The sequence below is a fragment of the Echiichthys vipera genome, assembly GCF_963691815.1.
Source record: "Echiichthys vipera genome assembly, chromosome: 11".
Lineage (NCBI taxonomy): Eukaryota > Metazoa > Chordata > Actinopteri > Perciformes > Trachinidae > Echiichthys > Echiichthys vipera.
Window position 1 is genome coordinate 16,665,335 of NC_139836.1, and position 23,763 is coordinate 16,689,097.

General features: G+C 42.3%; 1 protein-coding gene across 1 annotated transcript; it reads left to right on the forward strand.

Moving 5' to 3' along the window:
* Positions 1-1,424: 1,424 nt before the first annotated feature.
* Positions 1,425-23,107, forward strand: ptpn20 (protein tyrosine phosphatase non-receptor type 20; the record flags this gene model as incomplete). Its single annotated transcript, XM_083922789.1, has 46 exons — positions 1,425-1,548; positions 1,721-1,884; positions 2,803-2,868; positions 2,961-3,137; positions 3,268-3,346; positions 3,890-3,970; positions 4,168-4,243; positions 5,647-5,800; positions 6,047-6,118; positions 6,347-6,521; positions 6,778-6,913; positions 7,012-7,150; positions 7,256-7,408; positions 7,571-7,756; positions 7,841-8,003; positions 8,129-8,396; positions 8,475-8,554; positions 9,237-9,314; positions 9,428-9,535; positions 9,670-9,786; positions 9,940-10,148; positions 10,365-10,466; positions 10,704-10,797; positions 11,302-11,387; positions 11,756-11,927; positions 12,493-12,704; positions 13,202-13,300; positions 13,404-13,897; positions 14,096-14,711; positions 15,406-15,576; positions 15,711-15,885; positions 15,981-16,191; positions 16,281-16,318; positions 16,589-16,675; positions 17,695-17,756; positions 18,060-18,221; positions 18,303-18,552; positions 18,869-18,975; positions 19,141-19,223; positions 19,627-19,763; positions 19,866-20,014; positions 20,435-20,525; positions 21,778-22,112; positions 22,196-22,411; positions 22,836-22,898; positions 22,997-23,107. The coding sequence occupies 46 exons, from the start codon at positions 1,425-1,427 to the stop codon at positions 23,105-23,107; spliced, it is 7,128 nt and encodes a 2,375-aa protein (XP_083778915.1).
* Positions 23,108-23,763: the final 656 nt, after the last annotated feature.

Consider the following 23,763-nt stretch of genomic DNA (forward strand, 5'->3'; position numbering starts at 1 on the left):
GCACAGCTGCAAAAGTTTTGCTCTAGAGTGGACGGGTGGGTGCACCTGGCAGGGTTCCTACTTTCTTCTTCGATCCCTTCTACATTATAACGACAAACCAGCGTGGATACAGTAGGATCGTTTTCCATGGCCTTGTCCATTTCAGCAAACCTCATAAGCTCACAATTGCATTGGGGTTTTGGTTTTTGGCCGCATGTTATTCTTGTTTGACTTTCCTCCCACCCAGTCCACATTCTGGTTGTCATAAGCCGAGGATAATTTCACTCAAAGTGCAGGATAATCAGGCCTAACGTAATTGTGCAGGAATTATTTGAAGCATGTTGGTTTGTTCAATCAGTACGCTGTGGTTGGCTGTGAGTGGCCTATTGTATTACTGCTGTGAAACATTTACAGGAACAGACAGTCAGAATTTAAGAAAAAAAAGATCAGATGAAATAAAAAGCATTATGATTGGGTTTCACAGACTTTACCATACAGCGAATACGACCTGATTCTGTTTTCTGTAACAACATATCAGTATACTCTCCTATCAACACTTTATCTGTTTAATGTTGGACATGCAGTAAGAGATTTCTCAGACTTTTAAACATCAATGTGTTGCAGTCATTTCTGCTTTTTGAGACAGATTTATATAGTTTTTACTTTAATCTGTCAAATTCAGGTAAAGTTTGATTGGGTGTTTTGATCTGGCAAGATTTACAACAACATGCAATCTCTCAGAAAATTGGAGAATACATTGATCATATCATGCGTGATTGGTTCTATTTTAATATCTCTCCCTTATCTAATGTGTTTTAATGAATGAATCTGACAAATTATATCTGATTGAAAAGGGAAAAAAATAACTAAATATATAATGTAGTTAAAATAATGTATTCTACATGTAATACAACTGATGCATAGCAAAAATATGAATTTAGTTCAAAGTAGGAAAGCTTTCCTGACGTTTTTTTTCCTCCATATTCTCAGCTGTATAGTTGTGGTGACACCTACACAGCGTGTGACATCACACTATCATTGGATCATGACACAGTTGTTTTGGTGCCAGAAGCAAAGCTCTCTCTGGTCAGAAGAAAGCCTATTAGAAAATGGAAGGGTCAGCGAGAGAGCGAGAGCCAGTCAGCCTAATGAAGAAAGATAATCTAATCAGTCCAGTGCAAAGAACTATCTTTTTCTCAGAACCAGCTCTCATAACTGTCTGGAGAGTAACTACAGTTGACAGGCTTTGACAACAACAATTAAACCATCACAGAGAGATGTAGAGAGGAAGTAGAAATTTGACATTGTTTACATTGTTTTCATGTGTGTTGAAAGACATATCAAACATACAGCTCTAATAAGTCTTTTGGGTTTGTACATGTGATGTGTTTTATATGTATGCATGTGCATTATATCCTCAGGTGCATGCTTGGAATGTGTGCAGGATGAGCAGCACATTTGTTACATTAGCTGAAGTACTGGAGGCACGAGGGGGACCTCTGCTGGAGGAGGAGGTCTGGTCCCTGCTGCTGGGCACTGCAGAGTCTTTAGTGGATGTCTCTTATATGGGTAAAGCATTTTAGATAACCTGTCTCAATGCTATGACCAATATGCTGTTGCAATGTAAATGTAACATAAAAACTTTAATATATCTTGCAGCATTTCTGTTTCACTCTTACTTTACAGTGGAACTGTATCAGCAGCATCATATATATTATCCTACTTTTTTTCTTTTTTGCAGGTCAGAACAATATGTGTAATATCATAAGCCCCACCTCCTTGCTGCTGTCGGCCACTGGTACCTTAGCATTTAAGAATTGTGGCCTATCAGATGAGGTATCCACCTTCACTGCTCCAGAGATGCTGCAGGGCCGTGCTAGCTCAACTAAACCTGCCATAGAGAGGGTCAGTGCATGCATCATCATACCTGTCCTGTAGCTGCTCACGTGGAAGCTAATCTCAGACAAAAACCAAACAGTATCAGTTCATATTGCAGTTGTTTTTATCAGTGACGTTAGACTGTGCTGTCATATCCTCATGTGTCATTTTCCTTAGAATGTAAAATCTCAGTATGTCAGTAGTTAAAGGACAACTGAGGTGTAAGCACGCCATCTAATGGCTAAGCAAATGAACCGCTGCTCTGAATTCTGCACTTCAGAACCCTATTGTATTGACATTAAGTAGAAAAGAGTCTAAAGTAACTCCTATGTGATAATTAGAATGTTTTTACATACAGGAAATGTATCTATACGCCTGTGTCACACACACACCTTTAAGTAATCTGCTTTGATAGCAATATGTCCTATTTATATAACCCATAGATAGGTAAGCATTTATGTTTGAAATGTGCTGTGTCATCAGCCATTTATAGAAATCACAAACACTGTTGCCTTTTACTTAACTGATGGTCCATTTAAAGTCTTTTTAAACTATTTAAATTGGCTTTTTTCAAACAGCCTGTGTAAACAACTTGGAAGATGAAACAAGTTAACAGATCATTAATGTAGATTTTGTCATAATTTAGTCTATTATATCAATTCCCTCTCAATTTCCATGACCCCGGTAATGTAATTAATTTATAGTTTTCCTGCTTGACCACACAATGTTGTGTGTAAACGTAATCCTGCACTTTAAATCAAAAATCCCACATACGGTTAATATAATTTCTGTTAATGATGATGATAATTAATAATGATTTTAATTGTAGTGCAAGGGTTGAATATAAAGTTTTGACCCCAAAAATGGTTTATTGTAGAGACAGTTGGTAATTATAGCAATATGTCCAACCTGTATTGTCCTTAACTAAATCATTTTGTTGTACAGATGCTGGTGTATTCACTGGGTATGACTCTCTACTGGTCAGTTGATTTTCACCTACCTCAAAATCAGGTGGGAACCCCTCTTACAAAGCTGTCATTTTTAATTCATCATAGTCTCACACTTCAGTTATAATAGTTGCTTTCCACCCTCATTCCTCTCAGCCAGTCCAGTTGAGTGACCATCTAAACAGCCTCCTGCTCAGCATGTGTGAGGACCTGGCCCACCGCAGGGTCAATCTCAACTCCATCCTGGAAGCCTGCGAATCTCAGCATAAAGCCACCATCCTGCCGTCGCCCGCCAAAGTCATCAGACAGCTGGTGGAGGAGGTTTTTCACGAAACAGTGAGTCTAGATATCCATGCCCCTATCTGTACACTTTCTTGTCTTCTCTGCCTGCCATTGTGTATGTGTCAGAATTTAAAAGCATAATTTGCACAACGAATTTGAATACTAGCTTCTATTCCTCCAGACCATGGACCATGGCTCTCTGCCAGATAGTCACGTCCCTTTGAGTGGCCGGAGCCAGATGATCAGAGAGAGACTTCATGGTGAGCATGCATGTTAAAGTTTTATCAAACCAGTTATACTATACAAGTATCATCCAAAGCATCACATAAGAGAGAACAAAGTAGAGATTAAAGCTTGCTGAACACAAGCATGACACTGGGCATTTTTCTTGGATAGGTAGAATAGATAGAATAGAATAGATACTTTATTATTCATTACTGTAGATCCGTGAAATATGTGTATTGAACGTGAGTATATATTATTCTCTATTGCTTCTATTTTAACATCACAAATCAATTTGACCTTTGACCTTACATATTTACAGAAAGTGGTCTCAGTCATTGCTGTTTTGACTCAAGACAGTGTACAGGTCAACAGGATTAAATTCTTAACCAAAAGCAAGCCCCGGATTAGGCTCCTGCGAGAGCCAATAATCAGATAGTCCTGCCTACCGAGTGCGGATGCTTGCAGGCTAAAACCACCGCTAGCTTCTGTCCAAACATCTCAGAATCTCTGCATGGGAGCACAGAGACAGACAGGAATCAAACATTGCTGTCATCTTTCATCTCTTACCTGGTTGACAGGAAAGAGAGGGCCACTTTCAGACTTCAGCGAAAGCAGTGCCGAGGGGAGAAGATACTCAACGGACTCTGACTCAAAGTCAGGTACTGAAAATAGGTCAACAATTGTTGAAAGAAGGAAGTCTTAACTACTGTCAAAATAGCTTGTCCTGTGTCCTCGTAACAACTGTGGTGTGCAGATGTAACCCTTAATTAAATGCTAAATATTCATCAATAACTTTTCTGTTATGTGTTCCAGCAATAAGGTGCTTGCAAGTGCTTGTTTTATGTTTGTTTTCTAGGGAGTTTACCTCAGAGACCTTGGAGACAAAGACCAAGGAGCTCTCCCACACCGTTGTACCACTCTTCTTTAGACAGGTATGTACTACATGCATGCATACACAGTAGGCGATATGAAGGGGAATAAGGGGGGGTGCCACCCCCCTTGTTAGTAAAATTACCAAAATGCATGCCCCTTGTTAACATGCCACCCTCCCTTTTCATGCCCTAGTAGCAGAGAGAGTGAATAGACAGAGGGGTTGTTTAGTTAAATACGGTATTCTGCCATTGATCCTTTATCGGATTGAGGTTTGTGCAAGTTACAATCTATGGTCCTGACCATGGCTCTGAAACATCAGTAGCCTCACTGTGCTGTGTATTATAGAATCGAATAGAATATCAATACTTTATTTATCCCAAGCTGGGAATTGCAGTGTAACAGCAGCATTACAAACAGACACATCAACATAGTAATATACAGTAGAATAGAATAGTATTGGTATATCCATGGCCTCTCTGCCCCCAAGTGCTCATTCTCATCCTGTGCTGTCCTGCCATAATGGGGGTCTGGAAGAAGACTGCAAAGATTAATTTGATTAATTCCCTTCCTGAACACTGCTTATAGTAAATGGTACAACCCCTACCTTCGTATTGGTAAATCATCCTTCTACTGGAAGGAATGGAGGAGTGAATGGAGGAGGAGTATTGCAGTGATTGGTTACCTTTACAAAGAGCAGGACCTCAAAGCCTTTAATTAATTACATGTCAAATTTAAACAGGACATACAACAATACTGGCAGTATGTTTAAATTAAAAGTTTGCTAAAAGCAACTTTTAAAACCCCCTCAGCCCCCCAAATGCATAGACTCCCTCTTGTATTATTTCAAGCTTTGGCAGGGGCCATGAACTTTACTTGTTAATGTTATTTCAGAAATATTACACTAATAGTTCCTTGAAAACTGTGTGGGAAACAGTTTTCTGAACTACATTTAAAGAAAAAGAATTGTCCAACATCCTATATAATATAGCATGCATGTCACATAATGCTTGCACAAGGTAATTCAATTTAACATTATTAACAGAGTGTATTGGACGCCCTCTAGACTGTATAATGTTAAGCTAAAAGTGATCCCAGGTGCTGGAAGTGCCCTGACGACGGCACATTAACTCATGTCTTATGGTACTGCCCCCAGGGTAAGAGACTTAGGTACATAGCCAAAAGAGTCATTTAGGGGACGGTGAATGCCCCCCCCCCCCCCCCCCAGTTAAAATTAACAAATCGTATACTATACACATCATCACCTTATCACCACTAAAATATTCTCCATCTGTGTGTGCATGTCAACATAAATAAATCCATCCTCTTCTCCTTTCGTTCGCCTTCATTGTCTGTAATGACTTTTAGGGGACATGACATTGTATCAGACTGAGTTTGACTTTTCCAACTCATCCGCACAACTATTACACAATCTGTCCTTCCCCACCCCTCTCTTTCCCCTCAGACTCCCTCGTGGGGTCCGTCACAGGGACAGCAACTGCAGTTGGCTTGGTAGGAGCCCCCAACACGACATCTCTCCCAAGACGTCCGGCAGATCTCACAGTCCTTCTATCACCTTCAGCGAGTCCTCGCTCAGCCTGAGCCAGAGGAGAGCTAAGGTAAGGTCAGGGATTTTTTGCTTGTTCAGAGGCATAAATGCAGCTGGAATGTTTTTGTAGATGTTTTCCATAGTGTCATAGGGATACCGGTATATAGCATTTACTGTAGTTGAACAAGAATGAGCTGTGGAGTACAAAGGGACAAATTGAATTGTGAGAGCAGATATCAGAGCATGTAGAGAATAACAAAAGTCTGTCCGATGTGTTGCTGCTTAATGAGTTTATTATAAATGTTTGTTTTGTCAGGCTTTGGGTCCTGAGTTTGTCAGAATGCCAGATGAACAACACACTGTTCTTGAGCTTCCAGGATCTATTGTGGTAAATTAATGATTTCTCTTCAGCTCCTCTGCTTCTTATCAATATGTACATTATTTAAGTTTTTCACACTATTTGAATGTGTCTTTCTTTGCATGCTAAATTATGTCTGTTTGCATTATTGCATGTACAGTATTTGTACATTTATTTGCATGTATGTGAGTGTGCCTGTCAGTTTTTTTACGTCCAAGTGTGTCTGTGTGTCTGTGTGTTTGTGCGTGTCGACCACAGTCCAGAAAGGGCCGCTCGTGTTCGTCTCAGAGAGAAGTGACTGTAGTGCTGCCCAACGGACAGTATGTGGTGGTTCGCTGTGATATTAAGTCCAAAGCAAGAGATGTGTTTGACATGGTGGTGGCTCACGCAAACTTGGTGGAACACTTCTACTTTGGTCTTGCCTTTATAGATGGTAAGGGTGACATATAATCTGGACTGCACTTATTGTGCACCACATTGCAACATTCAAAATAGAAATTCAAAATACACATAGTTCAACCTGTTATATTGTGCCCTCACAATTGGCAAAAGGGGTGATATTAATATATTATAATAATATTTCAATTATTAACATTTCTTTTTACTTGAATGAAGTTTAATCTTTTTTTATGCCCGTTGTGTTGTTCAGAAGTCTGAAGTTAAAGAGGCTCTGCTTTGTCATTCTGTAGATGATGAATATTTCTTCTTGGACCATGAAACAAAAATTTCCAAAGTTGCGCCTGACAGTTGGAAAAAAGGGCAGATACTCTCCTTTTTGGTGTTTCTTCGAATCAAATTTTTTGTCGATGATATGTCCTTCATTTTGTAAGTACTGCACTGGTGTTTTACTGATGTGGAGAAAATTAATTTATAGAAAGATCATTTAAAACATTTTTTTTTAAATCTTTCGTACTGTTTCCTAGGCACAGACTGACTCGTCACCAGTACTACTTACAGCTGCGTAAGGATCTCTTGGAGGACAAGCTTTACTGTAATGAGGAGACAGGCTTGTTTTTGGCTGCTCTTGCTCTGCAGGCCGAGTTCGGAGATTACATGCCAGAGGTACCGAGGATAAATAAAAATGTTCATTTTATGTCTTCAAATAGCAGCATTATCTATCAATGTTTCTTACATGAGTGCATTTGGTTCTTTTGTGTGTCTTTTTAGCTGTACGGTAAGAATTACTACCAGCCGGAGCACTATGTGTCCAAGAGGATGCTTGAGAAGCTCGCCCTGCCCAATGTTAAGGAAGAGTTGCCAAGACTACATGCAAGTCATGCCCAGATGCTGCCTGAAGAGGCAGAAACAGAGTACCTAAAGGTATCGAGATCAGTGCATCCACTCTAACACTTAACCTTGCTATATGCTAAACTGATACATTGTGATTATCCCCATGAATTGCTTTTAATTTGATGATAATATTCCACTTCTGTTAAGTTTAATCGTTGAGATCTAATGTATGTAAAAATATGTACAACCTAGATTGCCCAGCAGTTACCGGAGTATGGGGTTATGTTCCACCGTGTGGGGAGAGAGAAAAGGCCAGTGGTGGGAGAGTTGGTTTTGGGAATCTGTGCCAAAGGAATCATTGTGTACGAGATGAAGAACCACCTCCGGACTGTCACCAGACGCTTCATCTGGAGGGAAACCGACACCATATCCACTGGGGTAAAAAATTAGGCAATTTAGTCAGATTTTGCTGTTGTTACAGCGCTCAAAGTAAATGCATGATAATTTGTGTTTGTCTTTCAGCGGCGTAAACTGATTATAGAGTGTGGCGGGCCCAGCGGGAAAAAGCACAGTTTTGTAACAGAAAGCTCAAAAATAGCACAATACCTCCTGAACCTCTGCTCAGCACAGCACAAGTTTCATAGCGAGATGACGTCACGACAACTCAACCACACCATGGTACCAGGTGAGAGCATTTGGCTGATTGTTTAGAATTAATTATTCTTGACAATACCGATGCATATTAAAAGAAGGCTCACAAAGGTTATAGCCGAGAATGACAAATAATAAACAACACCTTTTTTCCTCCAGATGAAGACATGGATAAATACATGTCTGTCTACCAGGGTCGTAACTTGAACCTGAAGCGGATGTCCTGCTCAGAAGGCATGCTGAACCATGTAGGCTTGACACCTGGTCAACCAGACTCCCTCTCAAAGTCCTGCGACAACCTGGCTGCCAAGCTGGAGGCGAGGCTGCGCCAGCAGAGGGAGATGAGGAGGGAAATGAGCAGAGAGATGAACAAGGAACTCGGTGAAACAGGAGACCTAAGGGACATGAAAGAGCGACAGTGTTGGAGGTGATGACAATAACATTCATATTCTCTGTGAACATTAGGGAAACAGCTGTTCAATTCAACTGTGCACATGTGTTGTAGCACTCCAGAGCCAATTCCCAGAATGATGTCCAGCGTCTCACTACAGAAGCAGGACTCTGACACCTCTTCCTCCATACGAGGTACATATGTCTATTTTTTTGTGAGCACATGCAGAGGGGTGACGAGTTAAAGGAAAAATCAATATTAAGCATTTTTAGTAAGGTGTAGGATTACCAGGAGCCTCCTGAGCCAATTTAATCAATTTAATTTAATATAAGTCGCTCTGCTGCTTTTGGTGTGAAAAATGTGTTTAGTTGGGTTGAGATCTTGACTGTGAAGGCCCTAATATAGTTTTTAGATGTTCATATTCTGCATCTTTATTAAGTTTGTTCCTCTTCCCATTTATGTAGGCTTTGTATTTAATTTGTCACCCATCTGTACGTCCCGATTTGGGTGGCTCACAGTGGTTGTTTCTGTCATGTCATGTCAAGAAGTAAGATTACTTTATCCACATGTTTGGGTGTCATTCCACAGTCTGATGACATGCAGAGTAGGTCATTGGGAAACTGTGTGTGTGTGTGTGTGTGTGTGTGTGTGTGTGTGTGTGTGTGTGTGTGTGTGTGTGTGTGTGTGTGTGTGTGTGTGTGTGTGTGTGTGTGTGTGTGTGTGTGTGTGTGTGTGTGTGTGTGTGTGTGTGTGTGTGTGTGTGTGTGTGTGTGTGTGTGAGCTAACCCTTTGCTAGACGTTTGACCCGGGACTCTGAACAAGATAATGAGGTAATTAATTTACTGTGGCCCATTTTTAAAAAAGTGTGTTTTGCAGTTGATACACCAACCAGGACCCCACCAGAGAGAGAGATAGTCTGTGTGAACCTGAAGAAAGATCCCAAACTGGGCTTCGGTGAGTCAATTAAGGCTGTATTAGCTGTGAACTTGATGTAAAATGAATGAGCTTTGTCTCCGGTTGTTTGACAGTCTACTTTTGTCTTCACTTCCTCTCTGGTCTCGTTTTAGGCTTTGTGATTGTTGGCGAGGACAATACAGGTAAACTCGACCTTGGGATCTTTATTGCTTCCATTGTGCCTGACGGGCCTGCGGACAAAGATGGACGAATCAAACCCGGTATGAAGCGCCAGCAATGGGAACTGAAACATCGATGCTGGCTTACAACTTAACGTACAACATTTCATCGATATATAGGGCAGTACGTGACAATGTGTATCAAGGATTTTGTAATGGTAATGTTTTTTTTCCAGGTGGACGCCTGATCTCCCTGAACAAGACCAGTTTGGAAGGAGTGACATTCAGTGATGCTGCAGCCATCTTACAGAGCAGTCCCGAAGAGGTGGAGCTCATTGTGTCCCAGCCTAAACGTAAGATCTGCTCTGTGCTTTCTCCTCTGCGTGCCCAGTCTGAGAGGTTGATACAGCCGTGTAAATATTAGAAAATCATTGTATATTAGTGACACGTATTACAACCTATATGTAGAAATACTGAGGTCCGTCACCTGGTTGTTTTCCCATCAGAGTCTCTGAAGGACAGGACGAATTCCTTGAGTCAAAGTTCTCTCGGTTTGGCGTTGGAGAGGAGCTTTGGGTCACAGACCACACTCAGTGGCACAGAGTACCGTCCTGTCATGGAGGAACTGGAGGAGGCCATCTCTCTGTCTAACATAGCAACCCCAAAACAGAACAGGAGGCTTCACATTCCTGTTGTGCGAATACATGATGCCCAGGTTAGAGATTATGGACTCTGTTTCCATCGTGGAAGCGAAGTTGTCAGCAAGTGGTTAAAGCTAAAAAGATAGTTTAACCTGTAGTGTTTGTTTAATGGGTTAAGCGCTCTGATCAATTAGATAAAACTTTGATTGTCCTGAAAAGACTTTTCTATCTTTTCCTCATATATTCCTCTTTTAACCTAAAACATTTAGTTCTTTCAAATACTTTTTCAGGATGTGTGTTCCAGGTCCCCCTCTGTCTTAAGTTTGAAACACATGGAGCAGTTTATAGTGGAGCTGAAGAAAAGCAGTGGTAGCCTCGGTATCAGTGTTACTGTGAGTATTGTTTTTATTATTTTTTATTATGCTGCATATACCTACACTCAGTTGTCAGTTTATTAGGTACACCTATAGCTAAAACTAATGCAGTCTAAACACAAGATTCCTGCAATAATTCCTTTATAGGTAACAAGCTATGATGCATATTACCTTGGATCTATGCAGTCAGTTTGCGTTTCTAGGGTTATTTGAAGCCTGACACGCTGACTAATTACTTCTTCCTTTGACCAAAAGGGAGGAATAAACACCAATGTGCGATATGGAGGCATCTACATCAAGAGTCTGGTGCTTGGAGGTGCTGCAGAGCAGGACGGGCGCATTCAGATTGGTAATCTTTTTATTTTCCTTTTTAATTATGATCAGATGGCTGCCAAAACCACAAAAGTTTGATTTTGTATACTGTATAATCTCCCATTCCCTTTGCATCATCAAAAGATACGACGAAAGAATATTGTGAAATAGATGCCACGTCTGTCACAGACCTTACCCTTTTTGTTAGCTTGGAGGAGGAGATTGTCATCTTTCTTTAACAAAATATTAAATAACTGAATGTGGATTGAACCAGGAACTTTAAGATGAAAGGTCTAAAATCTCTATAAATATGAATGTGCTATGAGGCCACTGTTCTGTGTTTGTTTCTGCTTCAGTGAGCAGGAACAACTTTCCGATTCATTGACATGCCCATCAACCAAATGTCTACACATAAACACACACGCACGCACGGGCACGCACGCGCGCGCACACACACACACACACACGAACACACACACACTAACCGTTTATGTATTGACATTGCTAATGATGATGAGATTTGTGTTTATGCATATGACAGGTGACAGACTGCTTGAGGTTGACGGGTCCAACTTGAGGGGCGTGAGTCACCACCAAGCTGTTGAGTGCCTGAAAAGGACTGGCGAGGTATATACGAACACACACAAACACACATGCAGCAAAGAACAATTTCACACAAACCTACTTTCTCTTTGGCTGATATGATTGCATTAATGTCTCTCCTCTCTAAAGAAAACAGTTTTAAACAACATGTGTTTATGTTCAATGTCATTGTTACCAGTGTCTAGGGTTCAAGTCTTATTTCTATCATCAGTTGTGTTGATTTCCTTCAATCATGCTGACAGCTCTTCCTAACCTTATTGTAGTAGTTGCCTAATCTCAGCTATATCATAATACCCAACATTAAAGGCTCAGTGATACTGTACATTATTTTCTGCTTGTTGAAGTATTAGCTGCTGAATCAAGGGGGTTGTATGTGCATCTTTTCCCTATAGGTGGTGAACCTGCTGTTGGAAAGGGAGCCCACAGTAATCTTGGAGCCCAGACTTGACTCACCCTGCCCCCCTTTAGCCCACAGTTCATCGCATATGCAGCCCCCCAGGACCGAAGTCTCCATGGAAACAACCTTGAGCGGTCGAGCCAAGGACTACAGCTTTGTGACTGATGGTGAGAGGCGAGAATAACACTCACGCAGGAGAAAAAGAAGAAAAGATAGACAGTGTCAGGCACACACACACACACACACACACACACACTAACACACACACACACACACACACACACACACACACACACACACACACACACACACACACACACACACACACACACACACACACACACACACACACACACACACACACACTCTTGCACACGTGGCCCAGAGGTGACTGTGAGTCATCTGACAGCTACATTGTGGTTGCTGTCAGAGTCATCCAGGGCTGATGCTCCAGTCCCTCGAGACAACATGCACTGAAACCTCGAAGCTGCCTGTTTGCTGCCTGAGCTTACTTAAAGGGACAGTTCATCATCTCTCCCTTCTGAAAGCAATGTGATGCAAATTGTGGAAAAAAAGGATCCTTGTTTAGCTGTTGTCATTAAAAAGATATGTGTTGGGGATTGATGTTTTTTTATTTCAATGAACCAAATGGCAGCCCACATTACAGATTAAAGATTACACAACATGCGTTAATGCTCCAAGATTCCTGTCTCATTTTCCTCTCATTCCTAGAAAACACGCATGAAGTGGTGCTGAAGAAGAGTTTGTCTGGCCTCGGCTTCAGCTTCAACATCTCACAACTGCACTCGGGACCTGACCGTGGCAGCGTGGTCCGCATCAAACGTCTGTTCCCAGGTCAGCCGGCGCTAGAGAGCGGCCTTCTGCGCGAGGGAGACATCATTCTGTCTGTCAACAAAGAGCCTGTCAAGGACCTGTCTTACCAGGTAGGGTTTGGACCGCATTTAAAATTATTATTAATCCTTACAAATTCATGTCAGTGAATTACCACATTAATAGATAGTGCTTGTTTGTTGCATATAACAACAAAAAAGTGGGTGCACAATGTGGTTAAAGCCGAAACAGTGTTCAAACTTTGTTGACTAATGGCAGCACAGTAGGTGATTTTGTCTGCGGATAAATAATTGTGAATGGGCTGGTGTAGTACCGGTGTAAGAGCAGCACTCGCAGCCCTGCTCTTTCTTAAGATCTCTGCCACGTCATTGGTCCACTAATCCTTTAATCACCCACCCAAAATAGCAAGCTGCTTGTGTCATAGCATTTGATGTGTCATTTAATCGTTTGTGTGCTGCCGTGGAGTTACAAATGGAATTTACACAGGTGCATTTAAACATATAACAATTAAAACGATTTTGAGTCTGTCTCAAGTTGTACTCAGGCTTTTTCCGCACAAACACACATTTTTTTTTTGCCATTGTTTCAGAGGGTTTTGTTCCTGCTACGTGGAGCTCCGTCTGAAGTTCATCTGCTGATTTGCCGACCAGGTCCCGGAGTACTGTATGATGTAGATGACAACACACTGGTGAGCCTCGTATGCACGCAAGCATACACATATATGTCCAAAAATACCCCACCTAATTTAGATCCAGTAGTCCTGATCGGCCGTCTTATGTCTGACTGTGTAGAGTCCTGCATCCTTCCGTGAGGTTCGATCTCGGTCTCTGGACATCCGACTAGGAGAGGACTACAGCCAACTCCTTAAGTTTCAGTATGATTACAAAATACATGCACAGAAACAGGTTCCTACACATGAGGAAGATCTGACAAACACAGCAGAGAAAAGCCCAGATCCTCCTGCAGCACTCCCGGAGACCCAGAGGAGTCTGAGAGTGCAGGCCAACGAGAGTCTCCCGTCTCCCCCTCGCTCACCCCCATCGCCCGCCTCACCTACATCACCTCCGTCACCAGTCTCGCCAGCCTCCCCTGCCTCTCCGGTATCACCTGCCTCACCTGTCTGTGGCCCTCCACTGGATTCACAACCTACCACTGTGGAACAACAGGAAGTAGAAGCTAAGAAGAAGAACAAGGGCAACGAAGAGGAGGTCGCAACAACAACAAGCTCACCTGTAATGTTTATGGATGTCTGCCCTAAGACTGCTTCAAAATACGTATATACCAGGTATTGTATCAGATGTAGAGAAATATGAATATGTTACATTTCATTACTTACATAATAGTCTATGTATTTAGAAATTTCAATTTAGAAACTATTTTATGAATTGATGAAGATGAATACAATTTTGATCCTACATTTATAGGATTTGAGTGAAGTATTATTTTATGTACACTGCATTATGTTTGTACTGTATTTCTGCAGTGGAGTCAGAGAGGACGCAGATGGAAGTGTGACCTACTGCCTGATGGGAAATGGACTGACTATCATGGCAGATGAGGAGTACCTGACCATCAGCTCCACACTGGAGCATTCTCACAGCCCCTCCTCCAGCCTGGCCACTCGTACTCCAACGACCAACCTCCACTCTCAAACTGCCAACAGCGCCTCTAGTTTCAACTCTCACAATCCAAGCTCTGACCCTCACGTCCCCGCTAACACCGTCTCGCCCCTCAGCCTCTCATCCAACACCCCGACCACTTGCACCCTGGACCACCCGCCCCAGCCGCTCACAACCCAGCCGCCGAAAACCAAGCATCACCCGATCCAGCAGGGGCTTCTTCCAAGTCACTACAAAGCCATGTCCAAAAACAGCAGACCCATGGTGCCCCCACCCCAGCCTCCCGCTGCACCACTGACCCCCATCACAGCCCAGGTCGTCCCCTCTGTGCCTCCCTGCGCCAGTCCACCTGCCCCAATGAGGGTTCCCCCTCCTGCGCACATCCACACACAGCTGAGGGAAGAACCAGAGAAGAGAGAAAGGGAATTCAAGGATTATGACGAAGAGGTCGCTGAAGAAGAGGAGGAGAGTCGAAGAAAGGCAAGTTTGGATGTTTTGTGTTCTCACCCCAGGAGAATTGTCTGCCAGCAGAAAACATTTGAAGCATTTCCATAAAGTTTATTGAATAGAATAAGTAAGTAACAAACAAAAGTGAGATGGTTATTTAAACCAATGAGTAAACGAGACGAATAAACTGTGGCCAAAAGTCAAATTAGCAGTGTATTTTTTGATTCAAAACATCTCTTTAATATATTTTCCAGGAAACTTGCAATGCTTTTTTTTACATCAAATATTTTCATTTTGATGCCACTACATAACCAATATAAACAAACAAGACCACTAACGAATAATAATAATAAAAGAGGATTCCAGCAATTTCTGTATAACGTTCCCATTTTTTTCTCAGAAGAAATCTAAATTACCAAAACATTCACTGTTAATACTTTGCTATACTGTATGTATTGCTTGTATATTATATTTAATGCTAGATAAAAAGCTACTGTACTTACGCTACAATATAAGATATATTCAAGTTTTTACTCTATACAAAAATATGTATCACCATTACTGTACCACAGTTAGTCATTTTACACTCTCCTTCTCTGGATAACAGATTTACAGCGTACAGTGTTATGTCAATTACAGTGTTATGGTTAGAAATCTGTAATTAAGTTATTTCAAGAATTTCTATAGCTATTAAATCGATAAATTGTCATTGTTTCTTGCCCATCAGGGACTGGTTAAAGAGTTTGAGATGACAGTGATTCTGACCAAGTCTAGGAGTGGAAGCTTTGGGTTCACAATCACTCGAAGCAAGCTGGACAACTGCTACTACATCCAGGAAATACTGGACAACCCAGCCAAGGCAGATGGACGGCTCAGGGCAGGAGACAGGCTTGTCACGGTATGCGCAAACACACATACACACACACACACACACACACACACACACACACACACACACACACACACATTCATACGTTTCTGCACACTTAAAAACATGGTGGTCAAGTTAACAAAGTTTTCATTTGTTTCCAGGTTAACGGACATGATGTTACTAGTGTGGCAGATGATGTTGCCATGACGATTCTCAGGTCATCTCCGAGAAGACTGAGTATGACTCTGGGGAGGGCGGTTAGCAACCTGGTGGCCCCGCCGTCCTGTGACAGCCTGCCTGATGTAGTTCTCTACAAGACACCCTCAGGACAGCTGGGTGGGGCACTGTACATATTTTCACCCATTTCGAAGACACGGACACATCACCAGTATCATTCGATCGTATCTAATATACGTTTGTGCACTCTTCAGGTATAAAGCTGACAGGAGGCATTGGCAGCAAATGGCAGGGCATCTACTGTCTGCAGGTGGTGCCAGGCTCCCCAGCCAGCGAGGAGGGCAGCGTCCAACCCAATGACAAGATCCTCTACATCTGTGGCAGGTGCACCCTAGGAATGACCCTCGAGGATGCAGTCAAAGCCTGTGAGATCGCCCCCCGTAAAGTCAAGCTTAAAATCCTCAGGTATGTGGCCTCGAAGGCTGGATGTATAGACACTGAAGTAGGTTTGTTTTTGTTTCTGTGAATGACTCTACTGTTTATGTCTGTCACAGAGAAGACCAGCCAGTGAACCCCAAGGCTAAGTGGAACGGTAAGGGCCTCTGAAGGATTTATGGGATGAGTGAACCCAAGGATATGTAAACAGGATAGTTTGGTCGCTGTATGCACTGATGGATTGCCTAGAAACCACATATGTTTGTGCTCAACTGAATAATTGGGATTTAAGTTCAATCATTACCAGAAAGAGTTCTGTGAAGACAGGTAGCTACTGTTTTTTAACATTGAGAACCTGTAGTGCAAAATAATTGTCTCCTTGTACAAACTATTGTAGTGCATTTCCATACAAGTTTTTCTTTTGTAGGTCTCTTTGACTGGAAAAAGGACAGGAAGTTTTTTACTCGTTTCGAAGAGCCAGTCTCTCCAGAGAAAGACTCCCCTACCGAAGAGGGTGAGTTTTTTCTTTCTCTCCTTCATTTATTCCTTTGTCTGTCGCCTCCGAACTCCTGCATGTTCCATCAGCACCGTACCTGGTTTCCTTTCACCCTTTTGCTTGTTGCTCCTTTGTCTGCGTTGAGCCGGAGCTCGGTGCTGAAAGATAGTTGTCTTTGCAGTTATGTGTGTGTGTGTGTGCGCCTGTGTGTGTGTGTGCGCGTGTGTGTGCGTGCGTGCGTGTGTGCGTGTGTGCGTGTGTGTGTGTGTGCGTGCGTGTGTGTGTGTGTGTGTGTGTGTGTGTGTGTGTGTGTATGTGTGTGTGTGTGTGTGTGTGTGTGTGTGTGTGTGTGTGTGTGTGTGTGTGTGTGTGTGTGTGTGTGTGTGATCTGAATGCTGACAGACAGATCCTGGGCTCTCACAGCAGGATTAATAATTAGCAAGCTTTGGGCCCTCCACTGGTGTATTGGACTGCAGGACTGTAGCTATCTCTCTCTCTCTCTCTCTCTCTCTCTCTCTCTCTCTCTCTCTCTCTCTCTCTCTCACACACACACACACAGACACACACACACACACACACACACACACACACACACACACACACACACACACACACACAGTGCCATACAGCCAGTGATCTACGGGGCAGGTAGCTCAGTTGCCTGGTGACGGTGCATCTAGCGGTAAGGGACAGTGCAGAGGGTCTGTCTGAAAAGACCAAGCTTTGTTCACCTGTCATAGAGGAGACATACCCATCAACACTTCTCTTTTCAAAATGGCCGAAGAAGTGGGAGGTTGGTGTGTGCTGTTTTACTGTCTGTTACAGAAATTTCATTGGCTGAAAATGGTCGCATGGATGTAAATTGGTACAGAAGGGAAGTGCTATTGTACGCTTGGGGCTGAACTCCAGACCTTTTAGATTGCTTTGGAAGGCTCAATCAATATGAATTGAATATATGATTTGTTATGCTAATTACTGGAGTTGTTTTGTCTGTACTGGCTGCTGATTAAATGATAACCCTTGTTTATTTTTTTCAGCTGAAGCATTATCTAGGACTGCTGGAAATTTCCGATGTCTCTCTCTCACACAAGAGCACGATGTAAGTTTCTCAGCATATTATTTAGCTTTATGCAAAAGCTCCTTCTTTCTGGTGTACCCCTGTTTTTTTTCTCACCCCTTGCCACCTCTGTCTTTTGAAGTGTGTTGAAACACACACTGTAACATAAGTCTACTGCTAATGCTCGGGGGTCACTGTCTGAGTGTGTCTGTCACACTTTCTCTACACCTGGTTCATGTATTAACAATAGAATTACATTTTTCTGCAGAACAAAAGTTGCTCAGTGGCAGAGAAACTGACCCATTTCTCCAAATTCTGTTTCTTTTTCTCTTCTGGTCCCTTTAGAGTTGCATCATGCAAGTGGAGTTCACAAAACCAGAAGGAGGAGGCCTTGGCTTTGCTTTGATTGGGGGAACCAATGGCAGCATGCTCAGAGTGAAGGAAATCTGCTCTGGTGGAGTAGCTGAGCAGGACGGTCGGCTGAGAGTAGGAGATATTCTATTAGAGGTAACAACCCATCATACATATTGACTGTTTTATCGGCCCCTTAGGTGGGAAAAACCCTGATCCCTGCTGTTTGTATTCTAGGTGAACGGTGTAATTGTGTCCGGGCTGAGCCACAGTAAGGTGGTTGATATTCTGCGTAAAGCTGAAGGCTCTGTACAGCTCACCATCTGCAGAGACATCCTGCCCCTGACCTATTGCGAGTCACCTACACCACCCAACATGTCCGCTCAGGCCGAAGCTATTTTAGCCGAGCAACCAGCTCCTGTGTCCAGCCCTGATGCCTGTTCCTCACCTGATGTCATGCTGAATAAGCCAGTTGAGCGCCCCCCTGGTACAATTCTATTTACATTTATCATGAATTTTTAGAATGATAATATGCCAAAATAAAGAGCTTTAATTGGTAAACTGTGGTTAATTGGATTTTTAATTGGTAAAATCACAAAACAATAAATAATAATACTAAGACTACATCAGACACGCATTGCAAAACAGTATACTCATACTTATTTGTTAGGACTATGAAAACACTTGTTTGTTTTAGCTATGTAAAATATATTTAATGTAATAAATGCATTCAAAGACAATATGCTATATGACCTAGAAGTGGCCCTAACTAAATATATTATGTCCCACTATCATTGTTTCAGAGGCAACTTCAGACTCTGTGCTTAATGAAGCTGGTGCGTTTGTTACCACACCACCTCCTCCGACACGCCGACTGACAATCGTAACAGATGACACCTCAGTTACACAGGTAACATGCACACTAACAAGCACACATGCACTTTAGTGTTGTAATTATGATGTTAACGTCTGTTTAACCTAAATCACACCCCTCCTTACCTCTTTACTAACATCCTCTACTTACATCTTGCTCCTCCTGTCTGTTGCCTCCTCTGGCTGTTTGTCTGTGGAACAGGAGAGCTGTGACAGCACCCCTTCTCATCAAGCTTGCTGCCCATCCCTGAATGTCACTGACATGTTGCATGGAGCTTCTGACAGGTAGTAACTTCTCAAAGTACTCTCCTCTTTCACCCCCAACTTATTTCCTCCTCCTCCTCCTCCTTCTCCTCATGCTTCTTCTTTTGTTTTGGTCTGCCGGAGTTCCACTGTTAACCACAGGGAGGCAGCAGAGAGCAATAAATAAAACCCAACCCTGGGATATATTTTGCTTATGGGCTGTGAACCCCAATGAGATGAAAAATAGTGTAACAGTTAGGAAGTTTATAGCACTATTCTCTGTAGCCTCAAAACAAGAAGTCATAAAGATATTTTAGCCTCTTGTCTATACTGTATTTTAGGTGGAAAAGTCGCAGGGAAAGGAAGCTCAGCCTTGCATGATTTCATCCCCTCCTACGAAGAGTAAAAATGGTCTGGTCTCACCCCTGCCCCCTGACTCCCCCAGGAAACAAATTGTGACCAAACTTTTGGACCAGTCCTGCAAAGACATCCGGAAAACCCAGTCAGACGGCTGGAGCAGCGAAGAAGAAGATGATGATGTATTTGACGGCGCCGGTCAGGAAATTACCTCACCGCAAACAGGTGTTTATTCCTTTACTCCTGTGCGGATGAGTGAAAATTGTAAATATGTTGAGCTAATAGTGGCAACGCTTGTCCTCCTCTTTTCCTATTTTGTTTCCTCAGGCCCACCCATAGTATCAGAGGAGGAGCTGGCCAGTTTAGCTCTCATTAGCCCCGCTAAGACCAGCCAGTATTCAGGCTCCAGGGTCAAAGCTCTCATCCAGATTCTGCAGCATCAACTGGACCAGCAAGAACTGGTGAAAGAGTTCATGGTATGTATGTGTTATAGACAAAGAGGTCAAAGGTCCCATATTCTGCTCATTGAAAGTTTCATACGTCATACATGTTTACATGCTTTAATGTTAAAAAAAAAACCACATTATTTTTCTCATACTGTCTGAATATACCTGTGTTCATCTGCAGCCGGGAATGACTGTAACAGCACTGTAGTGGAAGTCCTGCATTTTGATATGCTCACAATATTTATAGAGCACCTCCACCTGCTTTATAGTCAAAATAGACATGGGAATCTGCCATCCTGTTATAAGCACTATACATAATGATAACATAAACTAACATTAAAACACTGCCATTTTAGACAATTTTTATGGACAGATATACTGTGATCGAGCTGCACTATTTTTTGTGTTTACATGTTCTGTTTGTTATTGCGCTCATGTTGTTTATTTCAGGCTCTGGAGCATCTGAAGCCCTCTGACAACTGTCTGGTGGGAAAAGCCCCTGAGAACCGAGATAAGAACCGCTACAGAGACATCCTACCCTGTAAGTCTGAAAAAAAGGACTTCTGTTAACTTTTACTATCATCTGGCAAATTCTAAACTTTTACTTTCTCCATTTGTTCAAACCCCTGTGCTTCATTTTATGTTCCCCTATTGGATTCTTTTATTGGCGAGCTGATGCTTGTAAAAGCTGGATACTCACAGACTTGGCATTTATTGGAGAGCCTGTTTGTTAACACTTTTCTTAGCTGCTCACTTTCAGCTGACTGTAAGGTCTTTGCTGAAAGGAGCGGAGATGTTTGTTTACAACACTTGTCTACGCAACAAATCATTTCCTACATTAGTATCAATAATTCACTGGAGTCACACTTATAATCTCCTTGGAGCCAGCCAAGTATGTGATGAGGAAGAAGATCATTTGTTACCAACCAAGCTTGTAATTATCAGGGATTTATATTTTTAATAAATGAAGTGACACCAGGAGAAAACAATATTCCAAAATGAATTGTTAATATTAATTTCAGTGTGTGTGTGTGTGTGTGTGTGTGTGTGTGTGTGTGTGTGTGTGTGTGTGTGTGTGTGTGTGTGTGTGTGTGTGTGTGTGTGTGTGTGTGTGTATGTGTATGTGTATGTGTGTGTGTGTGTGTGTGTGTGTGCATCCTGGGGTGTAATGCTTGCAGTGTGGTCAGCACTGATGATATTGAAGTATGTAAAAAAGCTAGAAAACACACACACACCGACTCAAGTGTTGACTTCTCCAGCCATCGGTGTGTTGGGGTGAAAGGGTTAGAGTTTAAATGAATTAGTGTGATGAAAAGGATAGAGACCCCTAGTGGAATACCACCACACCTTATCAAATGCCTTGTTGCTTGCAGCCTACAAGTGCATGTTTTTTACCGATCCAATCCATTGCTTGTTAACTATTTTATTTAGAAAGCCTGGTTTCCAATCTGTGGTTTTTTTTTAACCACGGGGGACCTACCCAGAAAACATTCCAAACTGCTTTCGGTCTATCACCCCTCTCATCATCAACAAACTTCTTCACAGCACTAGTTTTGTTGAGCCCGACTCCAGACCTCAAGGCTGTTTACTTGACTTTATTTACTGTACAGTTAGATTGAATGTTTTTGGCAAAACAACAAGGTAGTTGTGTTTGTAATCAAGAAATAAATGGATTTATCAAACATCGCGGAAATCCAAAGACTCTCTGTTCTGTTTGTGGGAGGATGATGTATGCTCAACGACACGTTCAGAGAGTTAAGGGTGTTTTTTCCTCTTTCTCTTTCCCTGCATAGATGACGAAACCCGTGTTTCCATTGGAGACAACCAGGACTACATCAACGCCAGCTACATTCGCATGCAAGTTGGCGATGAAGAGTTCTTCTACATGTCCTGCCAAGGTCCTCTGCCTTCCACAGTGCCGGCCTTCTGGCAGATGATCTGGGAAAACAAATCTGACGTCATTGCCATGATGACCCAGGAAGTAGAACGAGGAAGGATCAAATGTCACAAGTACTGGCCGGAGAAGTTGGGCGTGCCTCTGGACACCGGCAGGTACCAGCTTCACCTGGAGAACCAACAGTACCTGGAGTACTTTCACATCAAGGTCATCCGCATGGTGGAGACAGAGGTAGAGATTTGTGGGAACCACCTGCCTGCCTCTCTAATGTCATTAATATTATGGTTTACTCTAAACAGTTCTTGTTATTCCAGACCAGTGAGACACATTTTGTCCGTCACCTGAAGTTCACACACTGGCCTGACCACGGAGTGCCAAAAAGCTCAGATCAGCTGGTACGCTTTATCCGCTACCTGAGGGCGGTACACCACAAGGGACCAGTTACTGTGCACTGCAGCGCCGGCATTGGACGCACAGGAGTCCTCATTTGCACCGATGTTATCCTTAGCCTCATTGAGAACGATTTGCCTGTGAGTGGATTTCATTTTGTTTAAGTTTACCATACAATTCATGGTTGTGTTTTTAGCCATGCTTGTGGCACGGCTCTAGGGATGTCAGTGTCAGTCGGCCCGTCCACATCTTTGGACCAGATGTAAATATCTAAACAGAGAGTTAGAGGCAAATAGTTCTCAGTGAGACCCAACCCTCGCTCCTCCACAGCTCCACCCTCTCGCCCAAATATGGTCTCTTCTGGCTCAAAAAAAACAAGATGGCAGTGACCAAAATGCAAAACTCGAGACTCAAAAACCAGTGTGTGACATCATGTCCACTTCTTTTATACAGTCAATGCTAAGAAGGTGAACTTGGTAAACAATATACCTGCTAAACATCAGCATGTTGGAACCAATCATTGTGAGCATGCTGTCCTTAGCATCACTCTTTTTCTGTCTTCAGATTAACGTGAGCGACGTCGTAAAAGAGATGAGACTTCAGCGGCACGGGATGATTCAAACCAAGGTCAGTACCAACACAAGGAGTTAAAGGTCAAAGTTCAAGTTTGAAAAAAAAAGAGCATTCCCAAAAGCTAGATGTTCCCTTTGTCTCTCTCGTTTCAGGAACAGTACTTATTCTGCTACAAAGTCTGGTTGGAGGTTTTACAGGGCATTTTACAGCTTCACGGCAACCAGTGGCAACCGGAAAGTCCCCGAGACCACAACGTCGTTTGAATGTTTCCACCTCCAGTTCACCGACCTGTAAAGCACAGACTGTGTATGGGGTAACCAAGTGCAGTCTATCACAGCATTGACTGGCGATAACTTTTTCTTTAGCTGTAGTTAGTTTAGATAGCTATTATAAGAAACCTGTACTTCTTCTCTCTTTTGATACTTTATGTTGAGGAGGCCTATTGTTTAGTTCATTTTATGTTTTTGTTCTTGTATGTGCTCTCGGTGCTGTGATTATGTCCATTTAATTTAGATCACTGAGGTTGATTTGCCTTCGTCTCTAGAATCTTTTTTAAAATTTTGTGTCACTATTTGAATGTATCTCGTTTGTTTTTCTTCATGTCCTTTAATTTGCAAATTGAATTTCTTTGTAACGGTCATATTGCATGAAATTTAAAATCTGGTAATATTTACATCTTTTATCTGACAGTAATGTCACTAATGTCATGAAAGTGCACAAGTGAACATAAGATCATCATATCCAATGGGAGTATCTGTTTGTAACCTTGATGGGTAGCTTTTTTGTGTTATCATTTCATTAAGTGCATTTGTACCCTGGAGAAAAAGGCATTAGCAAAAGAACACTATTGATTTTTCAGTTCATCATCTACAGAAATGAAAAGAATCAAGTGCCTTGGAATGACTCACACTGCTTGCTC